The sequence below is a fragment of the Thunnus thynnus genome, chromosome 21, assembly GCF_963924715.1.
Source record: "Thunnus thynnus chromosome 21, fThuThy2.1, whole genome shotgun sequence".
Lineage (NCBI taxonomy): Eukaryota > Metazoa > Chordata > Actinopteri > Scombriformes > Scombridae > Thunnus > Thunnus thynnus.
The window spans coordinates 12,797,116-12,824,619 of NC_089537.1; the positions used below are offsets into that span (position 1 = coordinate 12,797,116).

The 27,504-nt window shown below is 43.4% G+C and overlaps 1 protein-coding gene across 1 annotated transcript; it reads right to left on the minus strand.

Moving 5' to 3' along the window:
• Positions 1-415: 415 nt before the first annotated feature.
• On the minus strand, positions 416-27,504 carry boc (BOC cell adhesion associated, oncogene regulated). Its single transcript, XM_067578646.1, has 18 exons — positions 27,264-27,504; positions 13,443-13,571; positions 12,714-12,986; positions 9,094-9,240; positions 8,266-8,409; positions 7,466-7,759; positions 6,091-6,363; positions 5,727-5,995; positions 5,451-5,616; positions 4,619-4,687; positions 4,057-4,266; positions 3,538-3,713; positions 3,200-3,422; positions 2,901-3,086; positions 2,599-2,810; positions 2,400-2,488; positions 1,835-1,986; positions 416-1,541 (listed from the first exon to the last, which is right to left on the minus strand). The coding sequence occupies exons 2-18, from the start codon at positions 13,552-13,554 to the stop codon at positions 1,372-1,374; spliced, it is 3,165 nt and encodes a 1,054-aa protein (XP_067434747.1). The 5' UTR covers positions 13,555-13,571; positions 27,264-27,504; the 3' UTR covers positions 416-1,371.

Sequence of the window (27,504 nt, forward strand, 5' to 3'; positions counted from 1 at the left end):
TACCAAAGCCCAATCCTAATGAGGCAAAACATTATTTCTGAGGTTCTGGTTAAAGTTAGGGTTTGGGTTAAGGCTGTCCACAATGGAGGGAAGTCAATGCAGTGTCCTAACAAGGATAAACGTGTGCATATGTGTTTCGTAGTATAATAATGCCCCACTAGGTGGCAGTTGAATTCAATAACATGTTTTTTTCTAGCAGGGTATTGTTTCAAGATCTGACAACGGGTGGAACAATAGTCATTTAAATAACCACATTGTTAGAACCAAATTACACAGTAAATTGTCTGCTCTCTCTGTGAAACAAAACAAAGCACAGAAAATACTATTTAAGCACAGTGTAACGTGTAAAGAATGACTGCAGACTGTAGTCATCACACATAACTCAGATTGAAAAGATGCATCAAGGACCCAGATTGATTTCATAAGCATTTATTTACATGCAATAGTGCTCCAGCATGTGCAGCCACAGAACGGCTACACTTAAAAAAGAGGGGAGTGTAGATTCAGGATCTCCTTCATTTTGATTGCAGATGTCTGGCAAAGACTAATACTTAACGCACCAACCTGTGAGGGAGGAATAATACTGACACACATGTCACAGCGCCCTCACCTGGCAGTCATTTGGTAACCAGCACATGAGTAAACACAGAAGTGGTTGCAGTCTAGTATATAAAAGATCAGCTTATCCATGACTGAGTTAAAGATATTTTCCAGAATCTCTCCCATTCAGTGATTTAAAAAAATAACAAAATCAAAAAAATAAATAACTATACAATATATAATCTCTTGTTCACTACTGAAACAGAATGATTTATGTTGCATACACTTGTTAATAGTTTGTTAATGATGAACAATGCATAATACATTTGTGTTATCGCTATACAAAATGACAGACGAACAGTTGTATTTTGAAAACGTGAAAGAACAACAGAACTAAACAGCAATGAAGCACCTCATAATTACAGCATCAGACTTTCTGTTGAATGGTCCCTTTGTTTCTGTTGTGTGTAAAGCTAAGTACCTAAGGTCCAAACATTTAGGATGGAGGTCTGCGAGGAATGAAATGAGGAGTGAGGAGGGTATGAAGTGCTGAACTGAGAGGAAGCCCTTGATCTTCTTCACGTAAGGAATGATGTCTCAAACTTATTTCCCTCCTCAGGAAATGCAGACTAGAGTTCAGCATCACAACATGGTACTCCCTTTGTCCATGATGTAGTGAGGTGGGGGGTTCATGAATTAGAAGTCTTTTTCAATATGAAAATAACCTTATATACAGTATAATCAAACACTTATGTACAAAAGCATAAATATATAAATATCTGTGATACAAAAATAAATATTTTCTCTTGTTTTCTTCTGTTTAACAGTCTCTTATGCATCGGTTGTGTTGTCTGTCCCTTCATCCTCAGGCAACGCCTCATTTGGGAGGATGTTCACTCCCTGTATCGATATATCTTGGGATTGTGGCGTTGTGGCTGTTGAAGACGATGTGGTGAAAATACCTTCATCTTCTAGGGATAGAAGAGGAAAGGACCCCGGCTCTACATGAAGAAGGAGGGAAAGAACTGGTCAGAAAACTTGAAGCTGGTTTTGCATGATATGAAGTACTGATACTGAGGTTTAAATTATGTCAAAAGTGTCAAACATTTGAGCATGAAAGTTCTCGTCCTCTGGATCAGTGTGTTTCAGAAAATAATCTTAACTCAAGGTCCATTTATGAGGTTTTTCTGAACTTTTCACCTCATCTTCATCAGCCAATGGAAATTCATTCAAACAATTTCAGTCCAAATCATTTCAGTCAGGAGTCGATTTTAATGGAAGGATGCGCCCTTACTTTGAGTGATGTCATCCTCTGCTTTGTCCCCACTGCAGAAGCTGCCGTCTCCTCCTAGTTCCTGTGAACTGACGAGTTGATGGGAAGAGTCAAGGAGCTGAAGAGTGGAATCATCAGGAGGGAAGCAAGTCCGTTCATGATGATCAGGACCACTGATGGAAGGAGGAGAAATAACTATTTATGTTATGGCTGTGACTAAAATTTATTTTCACTTTAAGTCAATAAAATGTCAGAAAAAAAGTTTATAATAATATGAAACAGAAATCTTTGGCATTTTTTCTCAATAAATTATTTACATAATTAATCTGTTATCAAACTAGTTGTTAGTAAATTTTCTATTAACTAATTGATAAATTGACTGGTCAGTCGGTTAAAATTCTGTCTCTAAAATGGAACAAATATTGTGAAAATCTAAACTAAAATTTTGCTTGATTCCCTGTTTTGTCTAACTTGAGCTTTTTTTTTTTTTGCTCCCTAATTAGTTGAATAACTTCAAATTATTTGAGAATGTCCCTCAAATACAACACAGTAGATGTATACAGATATAAGATATAAGAGTTTGTACCCGTTGGAGTAGTGGTAGACAGGCAGATGTCCATTTGAAACTGTCTGTGGCAACAATGTGTCACATTCCATATGACAGTCCACCTCCTCCTGCAAACACAAGAGCATATAGATTATAAACTCATCAAAAACAATAAGGACTTTCATAATAATTACAGTTTTTTAACAAGTAAAATAAGCCTGCATGAACTGTGTTTTACCTGCTGCAGCCCTGGCAGACAGTGTGTGGGGTGGTGCGGTTTGCCGTTGGGTGTGTATTCCCCATTAGGGGGGTAGACGCCATGTGGAGCGGTCATGTGGGCGTCCAGCGGGCAGTGGCCAACCAGGGCAAGTCCCTGAAGAGGAACCATGGTGTACTGGCATGATGATACGGGGGCGGCCACAGCAGGAAAACACAAGTCTGACATTTGCTCTGGAATAAGCACAAAAAGAGAAATGCGATTAAACACACATGGAGGAAAAAACTCCTGCAAAGACCTGAGTGACTATGAGGAACACTTACTCTGCTTAGCCCAAGCCCTCCAGAGGCAGAAGGGGATGAAGGCGACAATGATGAAGACAAAGGCTCCAAGGACAATACCAACAATGAGGTAGGGAAGGTCGCCTTGCCGGGGCACCAGTCCACTCTTCTGTTCCGGCCCTGGGTCTGGGGTTTCTGATGGAGCAGGCCGCTGCTGATTAGAACGAGCTGAGGATAACAGAGGAAGAAAGGGGGATAAAAACGGTTAAAAAGACCATTCAGACTCACTTTGGTGCCTGTAGATACATCTGAAAGGTCAGTTTGAGCCAAAATGGCCTCACCTTTCGTCTCAAGGATCACCACATTGCCAAATTCGCTCTCTCCCTTCTCATTGAAGCTCTGCATCTTGATGTCGTAGGCGGTCTCAGGCTGCAAGTCAGTGATTGAATGCCAGTATCTGTCTCCCTCCACCACATCCTTCTTATAGTCACTGTCATTATCGCTGTCTGTCGGCCGGTAATAGATGTAGAAACCGTAGATGGGCGTATTGTTTACGGGAGTGTACTGTTGAGAGGAATAAAATGTTACAATTTGAAATATCACCAAAAAAAAAAAAAAAAGTTATGCTGCTTAATGATAGGGAAATTTGCTTTTTCCGTTTTTTTTTCTAATCACTCACCGTCCATTTGAGAATGATGGTGGTCTCATTGATGGCTTCATTGTAGGTGATGTAGGGTCCATCAACGGGGCGTTCATGGGTTCTCCCACCCACCACTGTGTACGCCTTTGAAGGGGCACTGGGAGGACTGGAACCGATCACATTCACCGCCACAACACGGAACTTATAAGACGTACCTACATGGAGAGGGATAATCATTACTAATCTGTCTCTTGGGGCTACAAGCTGTTTAGAATGAAGCTCTGTATTGTGTGTAGACTAATGATGTTTGTTTTCAATTTAGGTTTTGTTTTCCTTTTCAGAGCAAATGCGATGTTGATTGCGATCTGGTTATGGTTATGATTGACGGCAGTAATTACTTTAACAACACTCATTATGCTGATGAATTTACGGGTCATGGGACTGTAATTATGCAGGACATCATCATTGTAATTATATGGTACTACATCCAACTTCTCGCCCCGACTCTGACTAAGTCAGAATAATAACAACACTGTTGAAGTGCGTGTGAATACGGACCTTTCTCCAGGCCAGTGATCTCCACCGAGAGCCGCGATGGGGGGATGTTTTCCACCGCCGTCACCCAGTCCTCTCCTGCCTTCTTTACCTTCTTGTACTCCACCCGAAACGACTGGATGGGGAACCCGCGGTTGCCACGAGGAATCCAAGTCACGTATGCTGACGTTTCTGTTGCTGTGGAGACTGTGGGCTTGTCTGGTGCCTCGGGAGCTGCGGGAGGAGGAGCAGGGGTGTCAGATAGAGGACAAGAACAGACAAACTCCCACACAACGTCACTGTAATGTCTAAGAAACAAATGACAGTGATGGTAACAAAACAAATAACAGTAATTATGACAGTGAAGGCAAAAAAACACATCGCAGTAAACTTACTGAGAGCTCATCCTTCAGTGACAGAAGTGAAAGAGAGATCGAGAAATGTCCATGTTAGTCAAAAGGAGAACGGTTAGAAGTTGAAAGTTTTACTGTACAACAATATTTGGTTACAGTTATAGTTAGTATAGTTATTTGGAAGTGGAGTTTGCACAAAGAACAGTAAGGTATAGGATTGAAGGGATACTCACGAGAGAGGCTCGGTGAAGGAACTGCAGGAGTTTTCGGCGGATCATTTTGCCCTCCTAGACCTTTGCGTCCTGAAGATGTAAAAACAAAAAGTCAGATCAGAGTTTAAATTAAGGAACTGCATTGTAGGCCATGTTTAAAGGACAAGATTGGTGATATTCTATCTTTTTGTTGTCAATAAATCTCATGAGAAAACCAACAATGTTTGAGTACACCTCTACTTTCCGACTTCCCAGTCTGTCTGTGGCTCTCAGCCTTGAGCTCATTCATCCTTAAGAAGATGTAAACCTTTAAAAACAGGTCATGAATACACTTTTATAAATTTTATAGTCTAAATAATATCCTAAAAGAGCTAGGCATCGTAAATTGTAGCAAACATTCCTCTACTACAGTAAGTCGGGTACTGCTTGAGGACTATTTTCAGCCGCAGATTGATGCACCTTTGATGCTCTAATGAGTATTTATGGCGGCAAGACAGTGTATGTAGGATTGACTCAAAATAACTTCATCGCTCATGTTCATAATAATCAAGGGACACGTCTTTTAAAATAGTTTGAGGTCTATGACACAGAGGAATAAGATATCAGGTTTAGACTGCATATTCAATATTTGTCATTAGGATCAATTCTTTGTTCATTTTGGTCTTTTTGTAGAATTTGTTAACAGTAGGAAAAATACAGATTATCAACAGATTTATCCTTTAAACATTTTTCATTAAATACAACGACAATGTAGAAATTACGACATAAATATCAAACAGCAGGGAATCAACATGAAAAGCTCCAGCACATGTGTATTTCTAAACACTCCATGACAACTCTGACAGTGTCGTACCTTTGCCAGTTCTGAAGGTCATCATTGCAGGTTGTCCCAGACCTGCGCAGTTCTTGGCAGTCATCTCCACCTCATACAGGCTGTCGGGCTGCAGCTTGGCCAAGGTCAGCTTATGGAGAGAGCCTGAGATGCTGCTAGAGGTCCACTCTGCTAGAGGGTCTCCCACCTGAGAAAGAGACGGAGGGCTGAGTTTCTGATTGTTGAGTGTCTGAGTGCTGAATGTGAAGACACTAAAAGATAATATAATTAAGTCTGAGAAAAAGCTCTTTGCAGTACCTTTCTGTATTTGACCATGTACTCCAGCACAGGGGCTCCACGGTCATGCCGCGGCCTCCAGGTGAGCTCATAGTAGTCAGCCTTTCCGGTGCGTGGCTGGCTGAGGATGATGGGCGCCTCCGCAGGCAGGATCTGTCCCGGCAGCTCAGAGCAGTCTAGAGGTAACATAGCGCCCGAGACCCCAGGCCTCACGGGCGGCTGCTCTCTCAGCACTTTATCTGGGCTGAGGGGCCGATATATCGAGGGCAGCTTCCCTCTGGATGAGATCCCTAAAGAGAAAAAGGCACATACATCATGAAATCTCAAGGCTGTGAGAGGGAATAAAAGCATTAAAGCTGATAAATTACCAAATTATCCAACTTACCAGTTGATATTGTGATGAGGCGAGCGGAGGCCTGTGAGCTACCCACTCCGTTCTCAGCCATGCACTGGTACAGCCCATCATCCTGAGGGCCCACGTTGGAGACTCGAAGCACCCGCGACGTCAGGCGGTGGCGAGGAGACGGGGAGAGAGGTTTGGCATTGTGGAGCCACATCACCGAGGGTGCAGGCTTACCACGCGCCTGGCAGGTGAAGCGCACCGTCTCACCATACACTACTTCCTGCTGCTGCAGCTCCACCGTCACCTGAGGAGGCTCTGTAGGGGACAGAGGAGAAAGTGGGTAAGACACAGAAACAAAGTAAAGAGGCTGCCTCCAAAGCTTATTAGGAACTTGAATGTTACTGTGAAATTTTTTGATCAATCATTTAGTCTATAAAATGTCAGAAAAGAATGAAAAATGGCCATCACAATTTTCTAAAGCACAGGGTGATGTCTTCACATAACTTGTTTTGTCAGTCAACAATCCAAAACCTTAAAAAAAATTAATTTACGTTAATATGAAATGGAGAAAAAACTACAAATGCTCACATCTAATAAGCTAGAAGCAGTCTGTTTTTTTTGCTTGTTAAAGAGCTTAAATGAATAACTGATTATCAAAATTGTTGGTCATTAACTTTCTCTCAACTAATCATTTTAGCTCTAACAATATCACATGTGTATGAGTGTGCGTGTGTATGTATGTATGTATGTATGTATGTATGTGTGTGTGTGTGTGTGTGTGTGCGTGTGCGTGTGTGTATAGAGGCTATATGACAGGGGATTGTGAGGAGCCAGGGAGGTGAGGCCCGGTAAGACCCAGAGTTGATGGTTGGCTGCTTGTGAATCAGGGAAAAACAGAGCTCATTACAGCTACAGCAGCTCTCTGGCTTTAATTAGAGCCAGCTGCAGAGAGACAAGCCTACAACACACACACAAACATGCATGCACGCACACACACACACACACACATATAGAAATCACTGTAAAAACAGTCATCCATAACCTAGACGCACTCAATCAAGTCCTGCTACAGAACAGAGAGCTCTGTCTCCACCGACTCTTTCTTACACAACACCACCCAGTCTGACATGCTTCTCTCACACACAAGTGCGTGCACACATACAGACCCTTGTCTTCTCTGTCCGCCAAACAGGAGTCAGTCTAATTATTAAATCCATGACATAGACAAAACTCTACTCATAAAAAAAAAAAAATTGCTATGAAAAGCCTTAACGGGAATCTGCATGTAACAAATTAGTTTGGGGTCTGGTTTAAAAGCTGTCAAAACAAATCATACAAAAAGTCTAAATGAGGAAAAGTAAACCAACGCAATACGTTCACACTACATTCATTTACTTCTCTCCTCTACTTTACTTACCGAACACTTGCACGTCGTAGAGCACCGTGGCAGAGCTGCCCAAGCCGATGCCGTTGTCAGCCCGGCAAATGTATGTTCCCGAGTCGCCTTCGCCCACTGCATCAATTAGCAGGTTGCTGAGCAGGAAGCGTGTGTTGTTATGGAAACGCAGGTCCTGCCCATCCTTTGCCCAAGTGACTTGCGGGGTAGGGATGCCACTGGCCACACACTCCAGCACCAGCCGCTGGCCTTTGGTCACCATGATGGAACGGGACGCCGGCGGGTAAATGATACGAGCGACTTCTGACGTTGAGCCTGGAAAAGATGACATTCGCTGTGATGTGACACACTGACACCATTTATAAAGCTGTGAAGGTTCTTTCGCCCTTTTCCATTTCTTTAAATGATTGTTGTGTCTGGATTTGATCCAGAATTGAAAGGATTTAAATCACAATGTGATTTCTAAGCACTTTCATCTCTGCCTTTGAAGACGTAATATCAAAGTGTTCAAATTCTGAGTTATGAGCGCCAACACCTGTGACTAAATGTATCCTGGCAAGATCAGATGAAAAAAGTCGCTCTGAACTGGCGAGTGTGAGCCACATGTGCGCCACATGTGCCCCCAGTAACAGTTACAAACTAATGATGTCTTTCAGTTTTCCTCATGTCGTTTCTTGTTGACTGAATAGTTGATATTTCAGTTTGGCAAATTTATGTTTCATGTCTTTCCAATGTGTTATGATACAAATTAGTATTAAAACAATTTGTGTAGTTTTTTCTGTTTCTGTGTTAACATCAGGGTGTTGGAGATGGTGACTCACGGCGTATGCGCAGGCGGTCAGCGGAGGTGGAGGTTTTGACCTCCTGAGTGACGGGGTTGTAGGCAGCACACTTGTACGGCCCCTCGTCGTCCTGCGTGGCATTGGCTATCTGCAGGTTCCCTGATGGCATGATGAGGTAGTTCCCTGCAGGAGATTTTTAAAAAAAACAAGATGTCAGACAGAGCTCTTAAGGCCTGACAAACCTATAAATGAATCAGATTGTGCACCAAAAACCTAACACAGCAACTGCAAGGGCAGTTAATCCTTTTAAGTGGCAAAAAACAAGCAATACTATCAAAACAGTAGCATAAGATCAGGCGTGATGTGCAGGAAGATTGAATTTAAATATACAAGAATTTACAGGACAAAGACGAACCACAGAAAAATGAAGTCCACGTTGTGAAACACAGCGTGTAACATGAGTACTATGTGCCATTCCAGTGCATGTATGCACTGTCAGAGACCACAAGGTGGTGCCCTAGAGTCTGCCCAAGAGCAAGCAGGGAATGCAATTCAATGTGGTATTCATTTCCTCACAGATAAGCTGCAGATATCAGTACCTACAGCTCCCAGGCATCATCAGCATACCAACCACAAACCACTGGAGCTTTTCTTCTCTTCCAGGCAACTTAGAAGTAAATAGTTTGAAAAATAAACAACTGCATCCCCATGTTTCAACATTCTTGAGATAATACCCTTATCACCGGTTTTACGATGGGTCAGATAGCAGGATTATAGCATTCCGGTAAATTATGAAGATAGTATGGGAATAAAGAGGGAGGCAAGGAAAGACAGTGAATTAGCCGCAATGTGAGAGCAGCACGATACCTTTGGACGTCTCCAGCCATTCCTGTTTGACACTGTAGCGGACCTGAGCCTTGGGCTGGCTTTCCGGGAGGTGACATTCAATAACAGCCGTGTTGCCTTCATCGACCTCGATTTCCTGCTGGTCATCGGGCTCGAAGTCCCGCAGCTCTGAGAAACACACAAGCAGGGAAAAGTCAGCGCTGTCGCATAGCTGCAGCACTATTCTTTCATCATCCTTTACACTGTGTAAATCACAGCACTGCACATATACAATCAGTCCTCAGCTTTAGAAGTAGAAAACCACAATATTCTGAGCAATAATAAACTCTATAATAACTGTGCTGTTTCCATATTGGGTGTCTCTCACATCAGCATGTCCTTATTGTATTGTAACCGCATTCCCACCACTTCTCTAACGTGTTCTCTCTTTGAAATAAAAACCTCCTCCACTTACATTTAGCTATTTCTTTCCCACTGCTTGTCTTCACGAGGAATTTTATAAAAGCACTCTGGCTAAAAACATGTGCCGCATTTGAAGCAAATGTTTCTTCTTTACTCATTTTATGTCACTTTAGATAAGGATAAAGCCTAAAAGTGGTATGTGTAACATTTGAGTAGGTGTCATTGATCCTGTCAAACATTATACTGGGACTGGAGCCGGTTCAGATTCTGTGGGAAATGGAGAGTGGGATTACTGGGGCCATGTGCTGCGACTGTGTCCCACAGACACACAGTCTGCACAGCACAGACACACATCTGACCTCTGACCTGTTAAACCCCCCCGCACCTGAGCGGCCCGAAGGCCTGCCACAGGGTCAAAGGTGAGAGGTGTCCATCCTATAGAGTTTCAGAGAAAGATATCCAGTTTGAGTTTGGGAGGAAACAGCAAGAACTCTGCTCTTAAGAAGCTGAAAAAAAAAGAAAAAGAAAAACCCACAAAAAGCTTAGCGGGGGGGGGATGCTGCCATTTTATAGATTTGAAGCAGGAGTAAACTAAAATGAGAGGAAACGAGAGAAGGGAACAACTCACGAGGGGAAAAAGAAAGTAACAATTTGTCATGCAGGAGTCCAACAGTGAAATGAAAGATAAATAAAACTTCTCCAAGAACGTAATTAAACGTCTACCAGTCTTTGTTGATTTATTCTTAACAAACACAGCCTCTCTTCATTCTTTCCAGAGGTGCTACAACTGCTGTGTTTTTCTTGGACCAGCAGCTCTCTTTGGCAAAAAGACCACGCTGCTGGTATAGACGGTCAGCTGATGAGTCTTTGTATACAGCTCTAATTCAATAAGCAAAGTTTAGTTAAGGCCAGGGTATCTACTGATATGGACATCACAGTGATTTACTCAAAGCACTGAACAAACACCTTCACCGCAGGCAGCTCTGATTTATTCAACATGCATGTTGGATCAGTCTCTCCGTCTGAGTCTGGGGGAGCTTTAATGGGAGAAATGGGGGATATCAGAGGTCTACACACACACACACACACACACACACACACACACACAGCTTTATCTCCGACTCTGTTTCAGCTCTTTTTCTGAAAGATGAGAATCCCAGCCAGGACATGTCAAGCTAAGTGGTGTGTGTGTGTGTGTGTGTGTGTGTGTGTGTGTGTGTTCGAGGAAAAAAAGCCTTAAAGAGAGACTGTGTGGCGCTCCATTTGCTAAATCAATCAGGTGCTGTTTTTACAGCCAAACCACCCCTCCCCACCCCCCCATATCTGTACACCTTCCTCCTCCTGCCTGCTTCCCCCAAATTCCTCCAGTTACACCTTTTAACCCCCCCTCACACACACACACACACTACCACCCCGCATTCTTCACAGGAGCAACCCCGCATGGGTGCCTCTCAGGTGTGTGTGCGTGCATGTGAGCGTGCACACATATGTTTGTGTGTGTGTGTGTGTGTGTGTGTGTCTGCATCCTGCAAGCCCCGGGTGAGAGGCAGAACAGAGGATTGATGGTATTCATAAAGTGAAGCAGACCTCCCGCACCAGGGCTGCTTGGCAAGGCCGACTTAAATAATTCTAGAGAGACAGTGCATTTATCATCTTTATGTGAAGCAGCAGGAGGCCCGTGTGTGTGTGTGAGTGTGTGTCTGAATTATAACATGTTTGTGCAATGTGTTGTGAGTTCACGTTGTGCAGATACATGTCTCTGTTTTCTGCAGCAAAAGGGAGGGTGATTGTCTGCACAAGAATTTGTGCGTGGAGCTTTTAACTTATGCCAAAAAAGTGCAGATTCTTCAGAGTCGGATAGCGAGGAGGGTCTGGAATCAACCTATCCTGATCACAAAAAACATGTGCATACGGCTAAGAGGGCTCACATGGAAAGGCAGGCATGTACACTCTCCCTGTGGAGCAATTCCTTAGGCGGTTTGAGGGTGGCCGAGGAGTTATTAAATTATAGACGTTTTTTGGGGGGAGGCGAGGCAATCTGTCTGGCTTCACGTGTGGTCATCTCAACATGATTCATCCACTTTTGGAGCTATCAATAAATTTTAATGCCTTTGTACAAGTTCCACACCACAGTTTCTCATAATCACAGCTTGACAGACGATCACATGAGAACACGAGAAGATAACAAAGGAGGAGGGAAAGTGAAAGATAATGAAAGGTGGGAAGGGGAGAGAAAGTGACAGGGTGAAGAGTGAAAAATGTGTGAGGGAAAGAGAAATGTGTGTGTAAGGTTATGGAGGGTTTCAAGGAGACAGAGAATGTGACATCACGTCTCATCTTGTGTGAGGATCTTGTCTCAACTGGCCTAAAAACACTTCAGACTCCAGCTCTGGCAGTCTCATACATCACATCAATACGTGTGAAACAATGAGTACAGTTAAAAGCGACCTTTTTTTTGTACCTAATAATGTGTTCAAGTCAGGCATACACCCATAGCCTCTGTCCACTCGCTCACGCACACACACACCACCCTTATCTTCCCCCTGCTTTTTACAAAACAGCCCTCTACCCAATTACGGGGCCATAATTTCTGGTGAGCCCTGCTGTCGGGTCCCGTGGAGAGGAATGTGGTGTTGTGGGGAGCAGAGGGGCCGAAGAAAGGCAGGGGGCCCCCAGGCTGAGTCCTGGTCCCCTCTCCCCGCTCTGACCGGCCTCGGCCCCTGGGTCCCCTCCATTCCTCTGGCTCAGGTTACACAGCTTCAGGCCCCCTCTCAGTCCCATGATGCATATCAAATATAACACTGCACACTCAGACCGGCACTGCACTAAAAACGTCAGCATGGAGAATAATTCACTTTAACTTCCATTAGATCAATATGACACTAAAAGCAGCAGTTTTTGTCTAAGCTCACAGAATGATTACTGCCCGACTATCCGGAGCCGTTATCACTAATCAGTGATGTGCAACAGTTTCTCATCATTAGCACCAAAACTGTAGCTGAAGCTTTATAAGAACCAGATTCAGACAAGCCACAAGTAGTGGAAAAATACAAGGTTTACAGTGTTGTATTGGTGAGAATTTTAAGCAAACAAATACCACCCCTTCACTGTTTTTGTTCTACTAGAAGAAAATGAAGTCAAAGGCGTTCTTTGGATGCTCTGACAAACCAAAATAGGGGCCACAAGGGGACTGTGTTTTTGTGTTTATGTGTCGTATCTTTGTGTGGGTGGCTACTCACTGGCAGCAGTGACGTTGGCAGGCACACTGGCCAAGGCTCCAGCGGCGGTGCTGGCCACACACTGGTATCTGCCCAGAGTCAGGTTGGAGAGAGTGGGGATAAACAGGCTGTTGGGCCCCAGCACCACCCCAGGATCTCCATCCACCACCTGCCGACCGTTGAGGCGCCAGCTGATGTTGGCAGAGGCAGGCCGGGCACTGCAGCGCAGGTTGACGCTGCCTCCCAACTTCTGTACCACCGACACAGGCTCTTCAGTGAACACTGGAACCTCGTCTGATTGAAAGAAGATTACACAGAGCAGTCAGCAGCAATATAAAGTTCATAATAGTCACCATATACAGGTGTTTCCCTGCAATACCTTTTCCTTTGGAATTTCTGTTGACATACAATACTTCTTTTCTTTTCAGTTCAGTACTGGTGGCTAGTGCAGCTCATCCAAGCTACCTACTTCTTCAAATGTATTTCAAACAAACTGCTGTTGCAGCTGCCAGACACGTAAAACACCTCCCTCCCTGTGAGCCAGAATACTTTGTTCTTGGCAAGACTTATCCTGCACCAGGTGTTTGGAAAAACTAATGTAAAGGCATTCATAAACTGATCATAGATTAAGTCCATAATAGGCTATATGAAACAATAACAGAGTGCACAAAAATAGAGACTTTTTTTCATTTTAATCCTGCAGATTTGTACTTAGATCCAATTTTTCATTGTCTCATTTTGTCTACTCACCGGAGACGGAGGCGCCGCTCTGCAGGCAGCACAGCAGTACTGCTCCAAGAGCGCACAACACTGGAGCCCTTCTCTTTTTCATCCACGGAGTCCAGTCTCGCTTTCCAGACATCTTCCATACACTACCTCCTGAAACACAAATACAGAGAAGAAGGGTAGAGGGTCATTTACAGAGTTGGTATACTCAAAACAAACAGCATAAGCTATGACCTTCTGACTGAAACAAACACAAAGACAACAAAGCCACCAAAATTCAGCTTGGAAACATATATAATCCATCCAAACAGGCAGTCTTGCATTTATACATGTGCTGCTCTCTCTACTTCTAACTTAGTTGTATACACACATACACAAACAGGCAGCCATTAACAAAACACAACCCAGGCAAGGCGGTGCACTCTGCAGTACCCTCAGCAGCCAAACTCCAGACACAAATAAAGCCTTTCTTTTCTGTCAGCCCCCATCTCACCACTGACCCCATCTCCTCCGCCTGTACCCGCACCCATCCAGCCTGTGTTCATCAAAAGGGCGCCCTCATTCTGCGGGCCGTAACCCGACCCCTCCACCTTCCCGCTCAGGTGAAACCGATACAGGTAGAGGGTCCAGGAGGAGGAAGGAAAACACACAGGCTGCATTCAGCAGTTGGGACAAAGAACAACTAATGAGAGGCAGGAGGGGAGGGGGACGGGGGAAATATATATCACAGCACTGCGGGAGTGTGTGCATGTGTGCGAGATGGAGGTTCTTTTATACTTCAGTGCAGTATGTATTGGGAGGAAAATGGAGGAGAGGATGGTAATGGTCAGTCTATTAACAGTTAATATAGAGAGGGGAGCTTTTCTCTCTCCCTTGTCGCTTGCTGCCAAGTTTCCCGAATTCTTTCCTGTCAGGTTAAACTAACAACTTCCCGTCAGGATGAGGAGGGTGGTCCTGCAAAACTGAATCTCTCTCTCTTTCTCCCTTTCCCTCTCTCTCTCATATACATACATGTCGCTGAACATGCACACACTTAAGGGCATAAACTGTCCTGCTTCGAAAAAGTAAAAATGGAAGCGCACAACTTTCTCATACATATTTGTCCTGATCTTATTATGGCAGGGAGATGATTGATGAAGCTCGGAGACTAGGGACTACACACAGACACACACACACAGAACAGGCCAAAGCAGGACAGTAAGAGAATGGAAACTCTTACAACGCACCTTCATCATCTAATGGCCCCAGTGAAAATGTTTAGCTGCCTGGCACATTTATTGAAAATGAGCAAAGCAGCAGGCTGATGGAAAAACAGCTGTTAACTAATCCAACCGCCACACGAGACCACACATTACTGTGCTACATTTTAATTGCACATTATGAATGTGTGCAAACAATTTTAGATTGTTAATGCTCATGACATGTACAGCAACAAAGAACTACCCAAAAAACAATGTAGAGCTCTAAGGATTACATCCGCAATGACTGATGACTGGCAGTGGTAACAAACTGTGAATATAACATCAAAATATTATCATTTTTTAAGAAATTGTTAGCAAACAGTTCCTTATTTAGTGCAAAATTAGCACTCATTTGTTTCTGGCCACCAATCTTCACTTTCATTTTAGCTCTGTTTTTGTTCTCCACCAACCTCTGAGTAAAATATCTGGCTCTTTAGCTGCTAAATGTTCCACTATGTTTACTAAGTCAGTCGCCTACTTAATCTGTCTGCTACTTGGTGCTGTTTACAGTGCATTTATCAGAGCTTTTTGCTCTGAAAACAGCTGCTTGGTGCGTCCAAAAATGATGCCGATAAGAATATCAAGAATGAAGCAAAGCAGTAAAGTTGCTGGCTGTAAAACCAAAACAAAGACACTAAAAGACAGTAAAACACCTCATAGAGCTGTGGGGTGGGGTGATAATTCTTTGTGGGTTCGTCACAATGAGTGACGCCTTTCACATACACGTAGTCATGTGATTCATCATTAATATAAAAACATTGATTACAGCTGCCTTAAGCAAGGAAAAAAATTTGGTGCCAGACTAGTTTCTCAAATGTGGAGATTTACTGCTTTTCTGTTTTATTGAATATCTGGACTGTTAGTCAGAGAAAATAAACCATTTGAAGATGTCAGTGTGGACTGGGAAATTGTGACAGGCATGAAAATAATCCTTAGTTGCTGCCCTACATACATGTACACTTCCATTTACTCACACGTCCACTCAGAGTGGCTCATCAGTAGTGGGCTCGCTCAGTAAACAAACAGCAAGCTACAGTGGAACCAGGAGTGAGCATAGCTGAAGGCCTGCGGCTTCTGTGGCCGGTTGCTGTATGGACACAACCCGGGACAGCTGCCCATAAAAGACACATACATCTGTATTGAGCACCTGTCCTAACTGTGAGAGTCGCTAACCGTAAACCACACCAGTCAATCTGCCAACTGGACACACAGCAGGACACTGAGACCTCTTACCTGGCCGGTTTATTGTTGCCAAATTCTGTCTCTTTAACACACAAATAAAAGCAGAGGCAGTGAGACAGGAGGAGAGACAGAAACAGAGATAGAGCTTTGTTATAACCTCGGTATGAAAAGGCCCCTCGTACATCATCACTCCCTAAAAACAGCCCACACTCCTTTGAGCCTGTCTGTCTGTCTGATTCATTAGTCAGCTGGGTCCTGTGTTTGCTTAGCGGATACCCTGCCTCAAGATGAAAAGTTGGCCTGACATCTACGTCCAACTTTTTCCATCCATCCCTCCCAGAGAAGTCACAGACAGAGAAAGGGAGAAGAGCCTCCTACGCATCAGCGAGACTGATAAAAACCAGAGCACACTCACAGACAGCTCCCCTAAATTAAGAACTGAGAGAATGTGTTAGTGTGTATACGTGCCTGTGACTGTTTTGTTACAGCCTCACCAGTAAAGTACATGGCAAACACTTTGTGGGAGCAGCTTTGTGGCATTAAAAAATACTTCAGTGACAGTTCAGCGTAGGGAACTGTGTGAACTGTTCAAATCTGCCAGCTCCAGAAGTATGATTACAGAGGAGTGGAGTTATTTCTGTAATCATGTTGAGGAATTGAGACTTGACTACTGTGAGACAGGGCTGCCTTAAGACTCGACTTGACTGCATGTGAGCAAGAAATCCTGGAATAATAAAAAATACATAAGACAGAGACACATAGAGCTGTGTGTTGAATATCAAAACGTGTCTGTTGCTGATGAAAGTTGACATCACATGTTTGGCCCAATTTATAGTCTTGTTGACTTGCTCTTTAGTAAGATTGTGGCAAGACACATTTAAATCTAAATTTGCCAATTTTGGTTCTTGTACAGCTGCTTGTGTTTGGATAACATTTAAGTTTGGCTTCTTTTGAAGAAATAAAAACTTAAATTCCTCCAAGCACAGTATCACAAAGTATAACTTGGTGTTGGTAACAAAACTCACATATCCTGTCAATCATAATTCAAACAACACCCAGCCACACATCTTGCATGTTTATTTATTTATTGGGCTCATGCATTGAAAGAACTTGAAAAGAACACTAAGTAGGGATATCAGCGCAGATCCTGATTTTATCAAACGGATCGGGTATTGGCCTTGATGTCAGCAATCCACATAAAATACTTTACCTATGTCATTATAACATTCAGTCACACCAGGTGGCCAACTTAATTTCTAGTGCCACAGCGCCTGGTCTCATGGCACCTTGCATAAAAATTATGCCAACGAGTTCCTCGCAGTAAGGTAAACAGATTTTACATTTGGGAAAAAGAGACCACTGGTATCGGATCGGTACTCCGGGAGGGAGGAAAGAAAAATATTGAAATGCTGTGTCATTTTAATGGACCTGAAAACATCTTGACTTTGCTTATGAACACTTGTGACTTGACTTGGACTTGCCCTCAAGACTAGGGACTTGAATTGACAGGTGTGTGTATCCATGTGCAACATCTGTACTGTGTATATATCGTGGAGAGTGCTCGGAGAAACCGCAGCTAGCAGCTAGTAGCTAGTATGAGGTTGTGGCAGTGGTGTGTAGGCATGCATCATGAGTGTAGGTATGCGAGTGCCTTATATGTCATTGTGGGAGAGTCACTTGACAGAAGTTCATTGTGAGCGTGCTAAGTAAAGACACCGGGGCCCCTGTTCTCCCGGGCCACTGCCGGTCCCATTGTCCCCCTGCCTCCGTGGATAAATTCATTTTGACAACCCTGCTAATTGGATAAAACCAGACTGGAGCCTCCTCCCTGAGCTCTCACATTCCATCTGCTTTCTGGCATGGAGAAGACACACAGGAGGGGCGGCGGTGGTGGAGGGGTAGCAGGGTAGTAACTCCTGAGGAGCTGAGCTGTTGAATATTTATCACCTCCCCAAACTCCCCTCTTGCCCTCCCTCCTCCCCCAGTTTTACGTCTTTTTACACCCCATGCCCCCCTCCCCTCCCCTCCCTCGAGGTTCTCCAAACACCACAAAGCCCCCCCTTTAGATAAACACATGCGGTGTCAAGTGTGAGGAGTGCCGGGGGTTCAACTGCCCCGCTCGGGCCCGCGGCCCACAATGCCATGCTGCATAGCTGCCATGCGGGAGGCCGGTTGCCCCTGGCGACGCTAACAGGCAGAACGCACCTTAATAGAGTGGAGAGTCATTGTAAAGCAGTGAGCCGGTGCACGGACAAAGACCCCGCAGACCCCTGGAGAAAGGGGAGACGCTACTCTGAAGGGCCCGGGGAAGAGCTGATGGGCCCTGCTCAATGACCAAAGAGAAGGAGGGGGGGCTCAATGACCAAGAGGTTTGAGAGTAGTGTGTGGAGAGTTTGGGGAGGCGGAGAGGGGGGGCTCAGTGCCTTTATGGATTGATGTGAGATGGTTGAAGGGGGTTTATGGGTGGAGTGGGGGGGGGGGGGTGGAGGGGGGGGGTGTGTGGAGAGGTTGACTGAGAAAGCAGAACGGCAACTCAAATTAATAGAGAGGATGTCAACTGGCAGGCGAGCAGGAGGAGAGAGCAGGGCCTCGTCAATGAGAGGGTGTGTTTGAGAGAGCGTGTGTGAGAGCGTCGCTGAATGTCCCAACATATTTTCCCCTCACTCTGTCAATCTGTTTGCTGGCCTCTCGCTCTGGCCCCGGTTTCTGCTGAGTGGAGGAGGATGAGGAGGGTCCAGAGATTGCTTAACAAACCAACAACAGTACAACAGCACACCCAGTTTACCATCGGACCATCATGCAGGGAGAGAATGACAACACAGCAACAAAGAGGGGATTTTTAGGAAGAAATAGGTCATCAAAAACAGGGCTGCAACGAGTTATCATTTTGATTATTGATTAATCAATTGGGCAGAAATGTCACAAGTTCCAAGATCACAAGTTAACATCTTTCCAAGCCCAAATATATTCAGCTTAGAATTACATAAAGTTGAGAGTCCTCACATTTGAGCTGCTGAGACCATCAAAAGTTTGGCAACTGTTCTCGAATCAACTAATCAATTAACTGTTTCAGCACTAACGGTTGATAATAAAGGTTTTCTCTCAATTGCGCCACCAAAAGTCAAACAACAATAATGTCCCTATGCCCTGACCTGATATGGGCATTTTTTCCATGCAGACACTTATGTGATTGGTAGTTAATTACAGTAGTTATCAATATGTCATTGCTTGTTTTTCACGTTTAAAAGATGAAATGAAGATGAAAAGTTCAAACTGATTGTCTGGTATCGCTTATGGCGTCCTTTTCAAGTATAATTCTCCCATTGAGTATCTGCCATGTATCATCATGGTGCCATGGATAATGCAGAGTGCTTTGGACAATCTCCATACTTCTCTGTTGTTCTTCACACAAGCAAAAAACTTGGCAAAGAATAAATCCTAAATCTATTCCCATCTATCTCTCCTCTATCTTGAGACCGGCTTTCTCGGACAAGAAGAGAACGTTCTGGAGTCTTATCTTGGCATGGAAACTCTGCCCAACAGGTGGAGAGGGGGTCAGTCCAAATCCTCCACTCGAGACATCACTTGTTCTCATGCCATAAAATTACACATCAAAAGCAACTAAGCATCTCTAATGAGGTTGAGAATTTACCCCCCTCCTACACACACACACACACACACACACACACACATATGCACACGCTTCACTAAGTATTAACGAGCTATATGCTTGTCCAAACCCTCCTTCACCCCCCGAACCGACACTAACGAGCTACAGAGCGTCTCGAGGATTAACGAGGGGGATCTGGACAGACCCGCAATGGAAAGAAGGGGGGGGCGTTCTAATCAATTAGGCACTGCCGTATTTGCATAATTTAGATAACGAAGCTGAATTAACCACGGAGAGCTAATTACGGCGCCATGGTGAACACACCCACCCGCATTCCTCTGCCTGGCGTGAGATGCCAGCGTGCCCACCAGGGCCATGGGAACAGGACCATCACGCCTGTTTTTAGGGAGTCTGAGCCAGATAGACTGACCAAACAGAGATTTAGGTAACATTAGCCGATCACATCTGAGGAGGAAGAGAGGGATGGAAAGAAGGGAGGAAGAAAAGAAGGAAAGATGATTATAGAAGGAAGGAGGGAAAGATGGATAAAAAGAAGGAAAAATGGATGCGATGGATGGATGTATACTAGAGCTGCAACAATTAATTGATTAGTCAATCGACATAAAGTTAATCAGCAACAATTTTGGTAATTGAATAATTTTTTTTTAAGCAGAAATTCCAAATATGTGCTGGTTGCAGCTTCTGAAATTGGAGGGTTTGAAGCTTTTCAGTCTCATACATGATAGAGAAGTGAATATCTTGGTGTTTTGGATTTTTGATCACACAAAGAAGACATCTGAAGAAGTCACTACAGGCTCTGAGAAATTATAATGGGCATTTTTCACTATTTTATAGACAAAACGATCGAACAGTTAATCAAGATAATATTTCGGCAGATTAATCACTAATGAAAATGATCACCGCTAAAAGATAGATAGATGGATGAAAGAGAAAAGGGGAAGATGGTGGAACAATGGAAGAAAAGTGGGATGAAAAGATGGATAGGAGGAAAACAAGAAAGGAAGAAGAATTACGTGGAGGGAAGGAAGGAAATAAGGAAAGATAGATGATGGATAGATGGAAGGAAGGGAGAGTAAAAGAAGGACAGATGGACACAAGCTATCTCTATAGCTGGCTAGCTAGCTATTTATCATCATTTATTCATCTATCTAGCTAGTTAGTAAGATACTGTAGATTGATACAGTAGCTATTCAGCTACATAGACACTCTAACTCTAGAACTGTATTAAAGACACACTATACATTTGTTATCCTCATGTATGCAAATATTTTGACAAAGTATTAATTGTTTGAGTCATTTAATCAAGCAAAAATACCAAATATTTCCAACATGTCAAATTTGAGGTCAGTTTTGGACAGTTGGTTGAACAAAAGAAGATATTTAAAGTAGAGCTGCAACGATTAGTTGATTAATCAATTAGTTGCCTACTATTAAATTAATCAGCAACTGTTTTCATAACTGATTAATCGTTTGTAGTCATTCTTTAAGAAAAAAAAGTCCAAATTCTCTGATTCCAGCTTCTCAAATGTGAATATTTTCTGATTTCTTTAGTCTTCTCTGATATATTTAAGTTATGGAGAGTTGCTTGGGACAACAGTAGACATTTGAGGACATCACCCTGGACTTTGGGATGAATGATCGACATTTTTCACTGTTTTCTGACATTTTATGGACCAAACGATGAATTGATCAATCAATAGAGAGAATAAACAACAGTACAGCCCTAATGTAAAGATGTCACTTTAAATGTATAGAGTATGTGTGTGTGTTGAGACTCTTGTATGGAAGATGGACCATTTCTGACTAGCTTTAACTGAGCAACAAGAGTCTCATACGCTCATAATCATTCCCATACAATACTGGGAAAACTAACTAATACCCGGGATTTCACAGTACTCATGACACACGCGCGCACACACACACACACGCAGTTACATATTTCACTTACCCACAACCATTCTTTCGCTGCCCATGTTCTCTCTCGCTGCACACGCACACACACACACACTTGATGACACATAAGCAAGCAATCACACAAACTCCTATTACATGGTAAAAGTAAACTCACAGAGGCACATAAATATGCAGACCTCAGGAAGTTTTTCCAACACCAAATGTCAACATGCAAAAAAAAAAAAAAGGCTACCACTTATCCTCGGCTTGAGAGATAAACTACATGAACATCACGGCATTCATGCATGCTATTATAGGCTGTCATAGCTGTACATATATGTAGCCTACTCCATGTGTGTTCCTGCATCGTAGGGAGGGAAGGCGAGAGGGGAGGAGGGACGTGAGGGGGTGAAAGGGGCCCCCAACTCCTTTGGCAGCTCATGCATCAGAGTGAATGGAACCAATTATAAATCAAGAGCAATTTCTCCCCATTATTCAGCAGGAACCAGGAGGGAGAGAGAGAGAGAGAGGCTGCCTGGCCCTGTAGGCTAACTCTCAGTGGGAGATGAAGGAAGGAAGAGAAAAAGCAGAGAGAGTGAAATATTATATGAAAAACAGATATGAGGAGGCATTAGGAAATCGAGATAAGAAGAGGGGGAGGCGGAAAGAAAGAGAGGGATAGATGAGGGAATGGAGAAAAGGCTGTAAAGTTATATGAAACAACTGAGGGGGAAAGAGTTATAGCAAAAACAGATATGAGCAGGAATTAGAAAAGCTAGAAAAAAAAAGAGACAGGAAATTGAACAGAAAGAGAGGGTGTGGAGCGTCAAATGGTGTTCGAGATGGAGCAACCGGTCGAAGTCGGTTGTAAAGTGAAAGCTGCTCTGGCCTGAAGGAGTTTGTTAAGAGGAGAAACAGCTGGAGGAGGCTCGTTTCAAAGAGAGCTCTCGGTTTCAGAAGCTGGATTAGTATGTGTGTGTGTGTGTGTGAGAGAGAGAGAGAGACATGGTAAGGCAGAGCTACCATTTGTCCTGTCACTCAGAGCCACGGATGTGCTCTGAAATATCATAAAATACAACCTCACGCACACATAAGGTTGGACGCAGACACAGGCGCACTGTCGATGGAAAATTCCAGTTCTGATAACCTCGGGGGCCCACTAACTAACTAATCTGGTGCCCAGTGATTTATTCTGTTGAATCATGTCTTCTCCTGCCAGTTTGACATTCTTCAATGATGAGTTTTTTCTCTCTGGGGCAACACTTTAAATCTGATTATTGGTTAAAGCCCTGGAACACAACCCAGCTTCCTTGACGTTTTTCTGGTGCTTTTAATTGTTTCGTTCACACATGCTCAAAGAAATACAGTTCCAGCACATAAAAAAAAGGTACCTCAGGTTGTAGTCTTGTCCCTGAACATGATGAAGCTGCAACAAAATGTGTGTAATGGAGACAGATACTAGCTGAGGCTTCAATTGAACAGTCCCAGTCAGAGTGTAATCTTGTCTTGCCTGTGTGTGAATGATCTATTAGAGCGTCTGGGTTGCTTTTGGCTCGTAATAACACCCCCTAATCTTTGTCCAAATATCTGCTTTGCACACACAGGGCTATTTGTCTACACACACACACACACACAGCTTTCTTACACCGGGTCTGGAGTTGATCAATGAGTGAAAAGCACTCACACCAGACTCACAACGTGTGTGCTTGTGTTTGTGTGTTTGTGCGAGAGAAAGTTAGAGTACGGCTTGGTTAACTTCATTATCCAATCAAGAGCTTCTTAACTTTTACTTTAAGTAGTGGAACAAATCAACTCAACTGGTTTAAAAGGCTTTGGATAATCAGTATTAGAGAACAGAAACAGGGACAGAAAGCTTTAATATATTTATAATACAGATATTAACTGAAGACAGACATCCTGATATGGTCTCTGGATGCTATTTGAATTTTTAAAAAATGGTGTTTTGCTTTGGAAAAGTTGCACAATCATCTCTGAAAAGCACAATTCCTTTGCAACAATTTTTCCATCTGAGGCATTTCATCTGTCTCACTTTTCCTCGTGTACAATAAATCTTCATTCCTGCCTCAATAATCTCACTGTTTGATCGCAGCCTGTTTAATTAGCCTCTCCAACCCTCTGTCAGAACTTTCTCCTTCTCTATCCCCCCCTTCTTTTTAACTTCACATTCCTCGCTCTCTCCTTCTCTCTCCCTCTCTCTCCCTCTCTCTCTGTGGTCCTGGTTGACAGGGAGGATCAGGAGGAGAGAGGTATGCAGCCCCAGGGGAGTGGCCTGGACCCCGGCCACCTGCCGGTCCAGGTGTCCCTCTCTGGTTATCCATGTCTGACTGGACACAGAAACTCTCACGGGGGCGCGAGGCCTGAGCTCCGAGCCTCCAATCTGTCAGTGCTGAAGGACTAATGCACCGTATGTCAACAGGCCAATAATGTTCGGCTCTGGGAAATCAGGCAGCCTTATTTGGCGATGAGTGTGCTCCTGGCTCGTTTATGAAAAGTACATTAACCCAGAAAAACTCTTGATGAAATTAAAAAGAGTAAACTACCCACTTCTCTCACGCACACACTCATTCCTCTCCTCTTCTAGTCTTAAAACGACCACTCAGGTGAGGCCGGCTGAGGACCAAAATGACAAGCAATACATTCCAGTGTGAAGAGATGATCCTGAGTGGACAGGAACCATCACTCACACACACACACACAAAAAGACGCACATACACACATTTGCAACGAAGGCCCTCAGATTCTGCCTGCAGGCTGTTATGACTGCATGAGTGTACCCGCTGTCATAGAGATGAAAGCATACCCTCAGGAAGGATTTTTTTCCTCCTTTGTCAATTAACGCCAATGTTACACCCTCTACAATAACAATGCTGCTTTCCAGCACTGCAGTCAAACCTCAGGAACTTTGGCGAACACTCACACACACGAGATCCGAGCGGTAACAGCAGTCCTCATGGAACCGCTGGCTGTTTGTAATCTTGAAATGCATCTTGAAAATTCATCTCCATCTGAAGACTTTGATTTACATCCAGATGTAAAAAAAAAAAAAACATACCACGCTGTAAAAAGCAAGAGTCAAACAAGTTAAATCCTATCCCTCCACTTATAACATACATCAGACTTTAAAACTGGGAGAATAAATTTCGAAACCAAACTATGATATGAGTGAAAAACTGTATTGCCATTGGCCGCAAACCTAAATCCACACACTAACTTTTCTTTACAAGCCATGATACATACGAAAGCTCAGCTCCTATAGGCCGAATGAAAAAGAACCACTATACGGGCCAAAGAGTGGAAAATTGGCCGCTTTTTTGCTGCTACAAGTCCGTTTGGCAGGTGTCCAAGATCAATCAGATGTAATTTCAAGTTCCTTTCATTGAAAATGTCTTTCTGGCAACACAAACTTGGACACATCAGACTCTGTAACGAAAAGACAAAGTTAGTTTCCTGTCCTGACCTATAGGCACGCACATTTTCTGTCCCAACTTGTAGGATTTTAGAGGACTTTCCTACACCGTTAGCGGCACATTTTCTGTGCTACCAGTTAATAAGTGTTGTATTGGCATGGGACCATAGTCTGAAAGTCATCATGATATCCTGCATAAGTAAAAACATGATATTATAATACTTCTATAGGGACTTGAAGTGTGCCTGTGGTATTAAGCAATGAATGAGGTCTACTTTACTGTAGTCTAGGGCTGATGATTATTTGGTTAATCTTTTAATCTATGAAATGTCAAAAAAAAATTCTCAGAGCCACGGTGTCGTCTTTAAATTACTTGTTTGGTTTGAGTGTGTGTCCAAATCCCAAAGTTACTCAATTTACTATCATATATGACAGAGAAAAGCTGAAAATCCTGACATTTGAGAGGCTACAACTAGGGGATGTTTTGCATTTTTGCTTGAAAAATAACTTAAGTTTAAGCTTCTGTTGATTGGATAATCAATTAAATCAACTAAGGCTGTACTTTAGAGGACTATTGGCAGCACATTTTCCGTACTTTCAGGTAGTAGCTGTTGTTTTGGTCTGGGAATGCAGCCTGAAAGCGTCTCATTCATCATCATATCCTGACTAAAAACAATATCATGATGCACCCATACGAAGCATAACTGTGACTTTCAATAATGAATTGGGTCTAAATGTCTTGTTTGTATTATAGGAGTTTAGATGTCATATTTTCAACCTACAGTAGCTGCATAATGTTGAAATATGCTGTGATATCTTGTAAGATTGATTATGAACTCCTCTAATTATGTTTTTCCGGCTCCATACAAGAAATCAAAGGGGCCAAAGCAGTGTGAGAAACAGGCAGATAATCAGACTGGAATCAATTAGTTCAACTTTGATCCACCCGACTGCCAGAGCTGATCAACAGAAACAACAAACTCATGCTACTAAACAACAAGAGGCTCCTTTTTTTTTTTTTTACTGAGACCAATTAATTCCCTCATAAGCTGTGCGCCTAATTGGAGGAGGCCGGGCCATTCGTTTCGACTTTTAATCCAAGTGACATTGATTCAGCGGGAACAATCAGGCCCTCTTGTCTGATGCCATGTCTGTCACTGAATCGCAGAGGTTCCTCCGTGCGAGGCAGTTGAAATGTAATCCAAATAACAAAGCGACACCTGGGGTTGGAAACTTGAGCCCCTGCGGCTGTTCCTGCAAGGCCTCTCTGTCTGTCCAACCGGCCCCCACGGAGACTGACACCCCGGCCAAGACTCATTAGCAGCCCGGGGATTAAGACAAACATTTTCTCATTAAATCAGACGTGAATGAAGAGGATGATATCAGGAGAGACAATCTCTCCTGACAGCGACGCAGGATGCTGCGTTCCTGGCTGCTCTGAGCTGTCAGTTTATTCCTTAATTAGGCCTTAATTAGGTTATTCTAACACTATAGGAGTTTGGTTTTGGGGAGGGGGGGTAGAGGGGGTGGAGGGGGCTGTAGAAATGCACTCAGGTAGCATTGTTATGATTTGCTCATTTTGTGCAGAAACAGGTGAGTAAAGAAAATGTTTTGTATCTTAATCCAGCTGATTATGTTTGGTATTTTCACTAAAACGAAGGCGCATATTAGGTATTATCTATGAGATCCATAATGAGCATCATAATGACACTGATGGGTCAACACACTGTTTACCTTAACATGTCAATGCATTTTGTCCCTTTGCTTTACTTGAACACCGTTTTCCAAACTTTACATCCACCACTACATGGCTGCACTCCCCGATGGTAATATGGGGGTAAATCTGGCAGAGCTCACCATGTCTGTTTTCTGTTACCCTATGGGAGCGACTACATATAGGCTGCGGCCTGCAAAACGTAGACACATTTTCCTTCAAAGAAAACGCATGTATTCCTAAAAAACACAGCTGTGAATCTCTGCAACGTGTCACACAAAGCCGATTCCTCCTCACATACATGTATCGGACTGTAATAGTCGGCAGATACACAGAAATCAAGAGGAAAACGTTGGAAAATACGGACGCACAGCTCATCCAATCAACAACAGGCTAAGTCCCAACGCAAAGTTAACTTTTCTTGTTTAAAAGTTGATCCAAAAGCGAGAGCCAAAACGCGCGTTCCCATCCAAATAAAGGAGATTTATGGTGCAGACACTTTGTCGCAAAGTTACACCGCATCAATAAGAAACAAAACAAATGTTGCTATTAAAGTACTCACAAGCATGACCAAGTAGTCTTGACCCAAAACTCACAACTCTTTCTGTTTATAAAGCAACAATCGAGTCGTTTAAGAGTCCCGTAGAGCTGCAAAACACACATCATAACTGATACATTTATTTATAACTTTATAATACATGTTGATACGCAGCGTAACACCGCAAAAACATGGACCGCATGAAGGAGTAAAACTTACCAAAACCGCTGTATTTGGTGCTCACACCTCGTTTTAGCCCAGCCGATCTTCACTTCGCCTCTCTTCTGCGGTGAGTCTTAGTCCCAAAAAACAAAAGTTTTTACTTCTCTTTTCCCTCTAAAGCCTCGCTGCTTTAGTAATTTACTGCGATGCCACCGACATTTTCTTCGGCTCCCCAAGTTCTCACATTGAAAGGCCGTTTTTGGATGACTGAGCTCTCAAACAATTCTCCCTTTTGCGA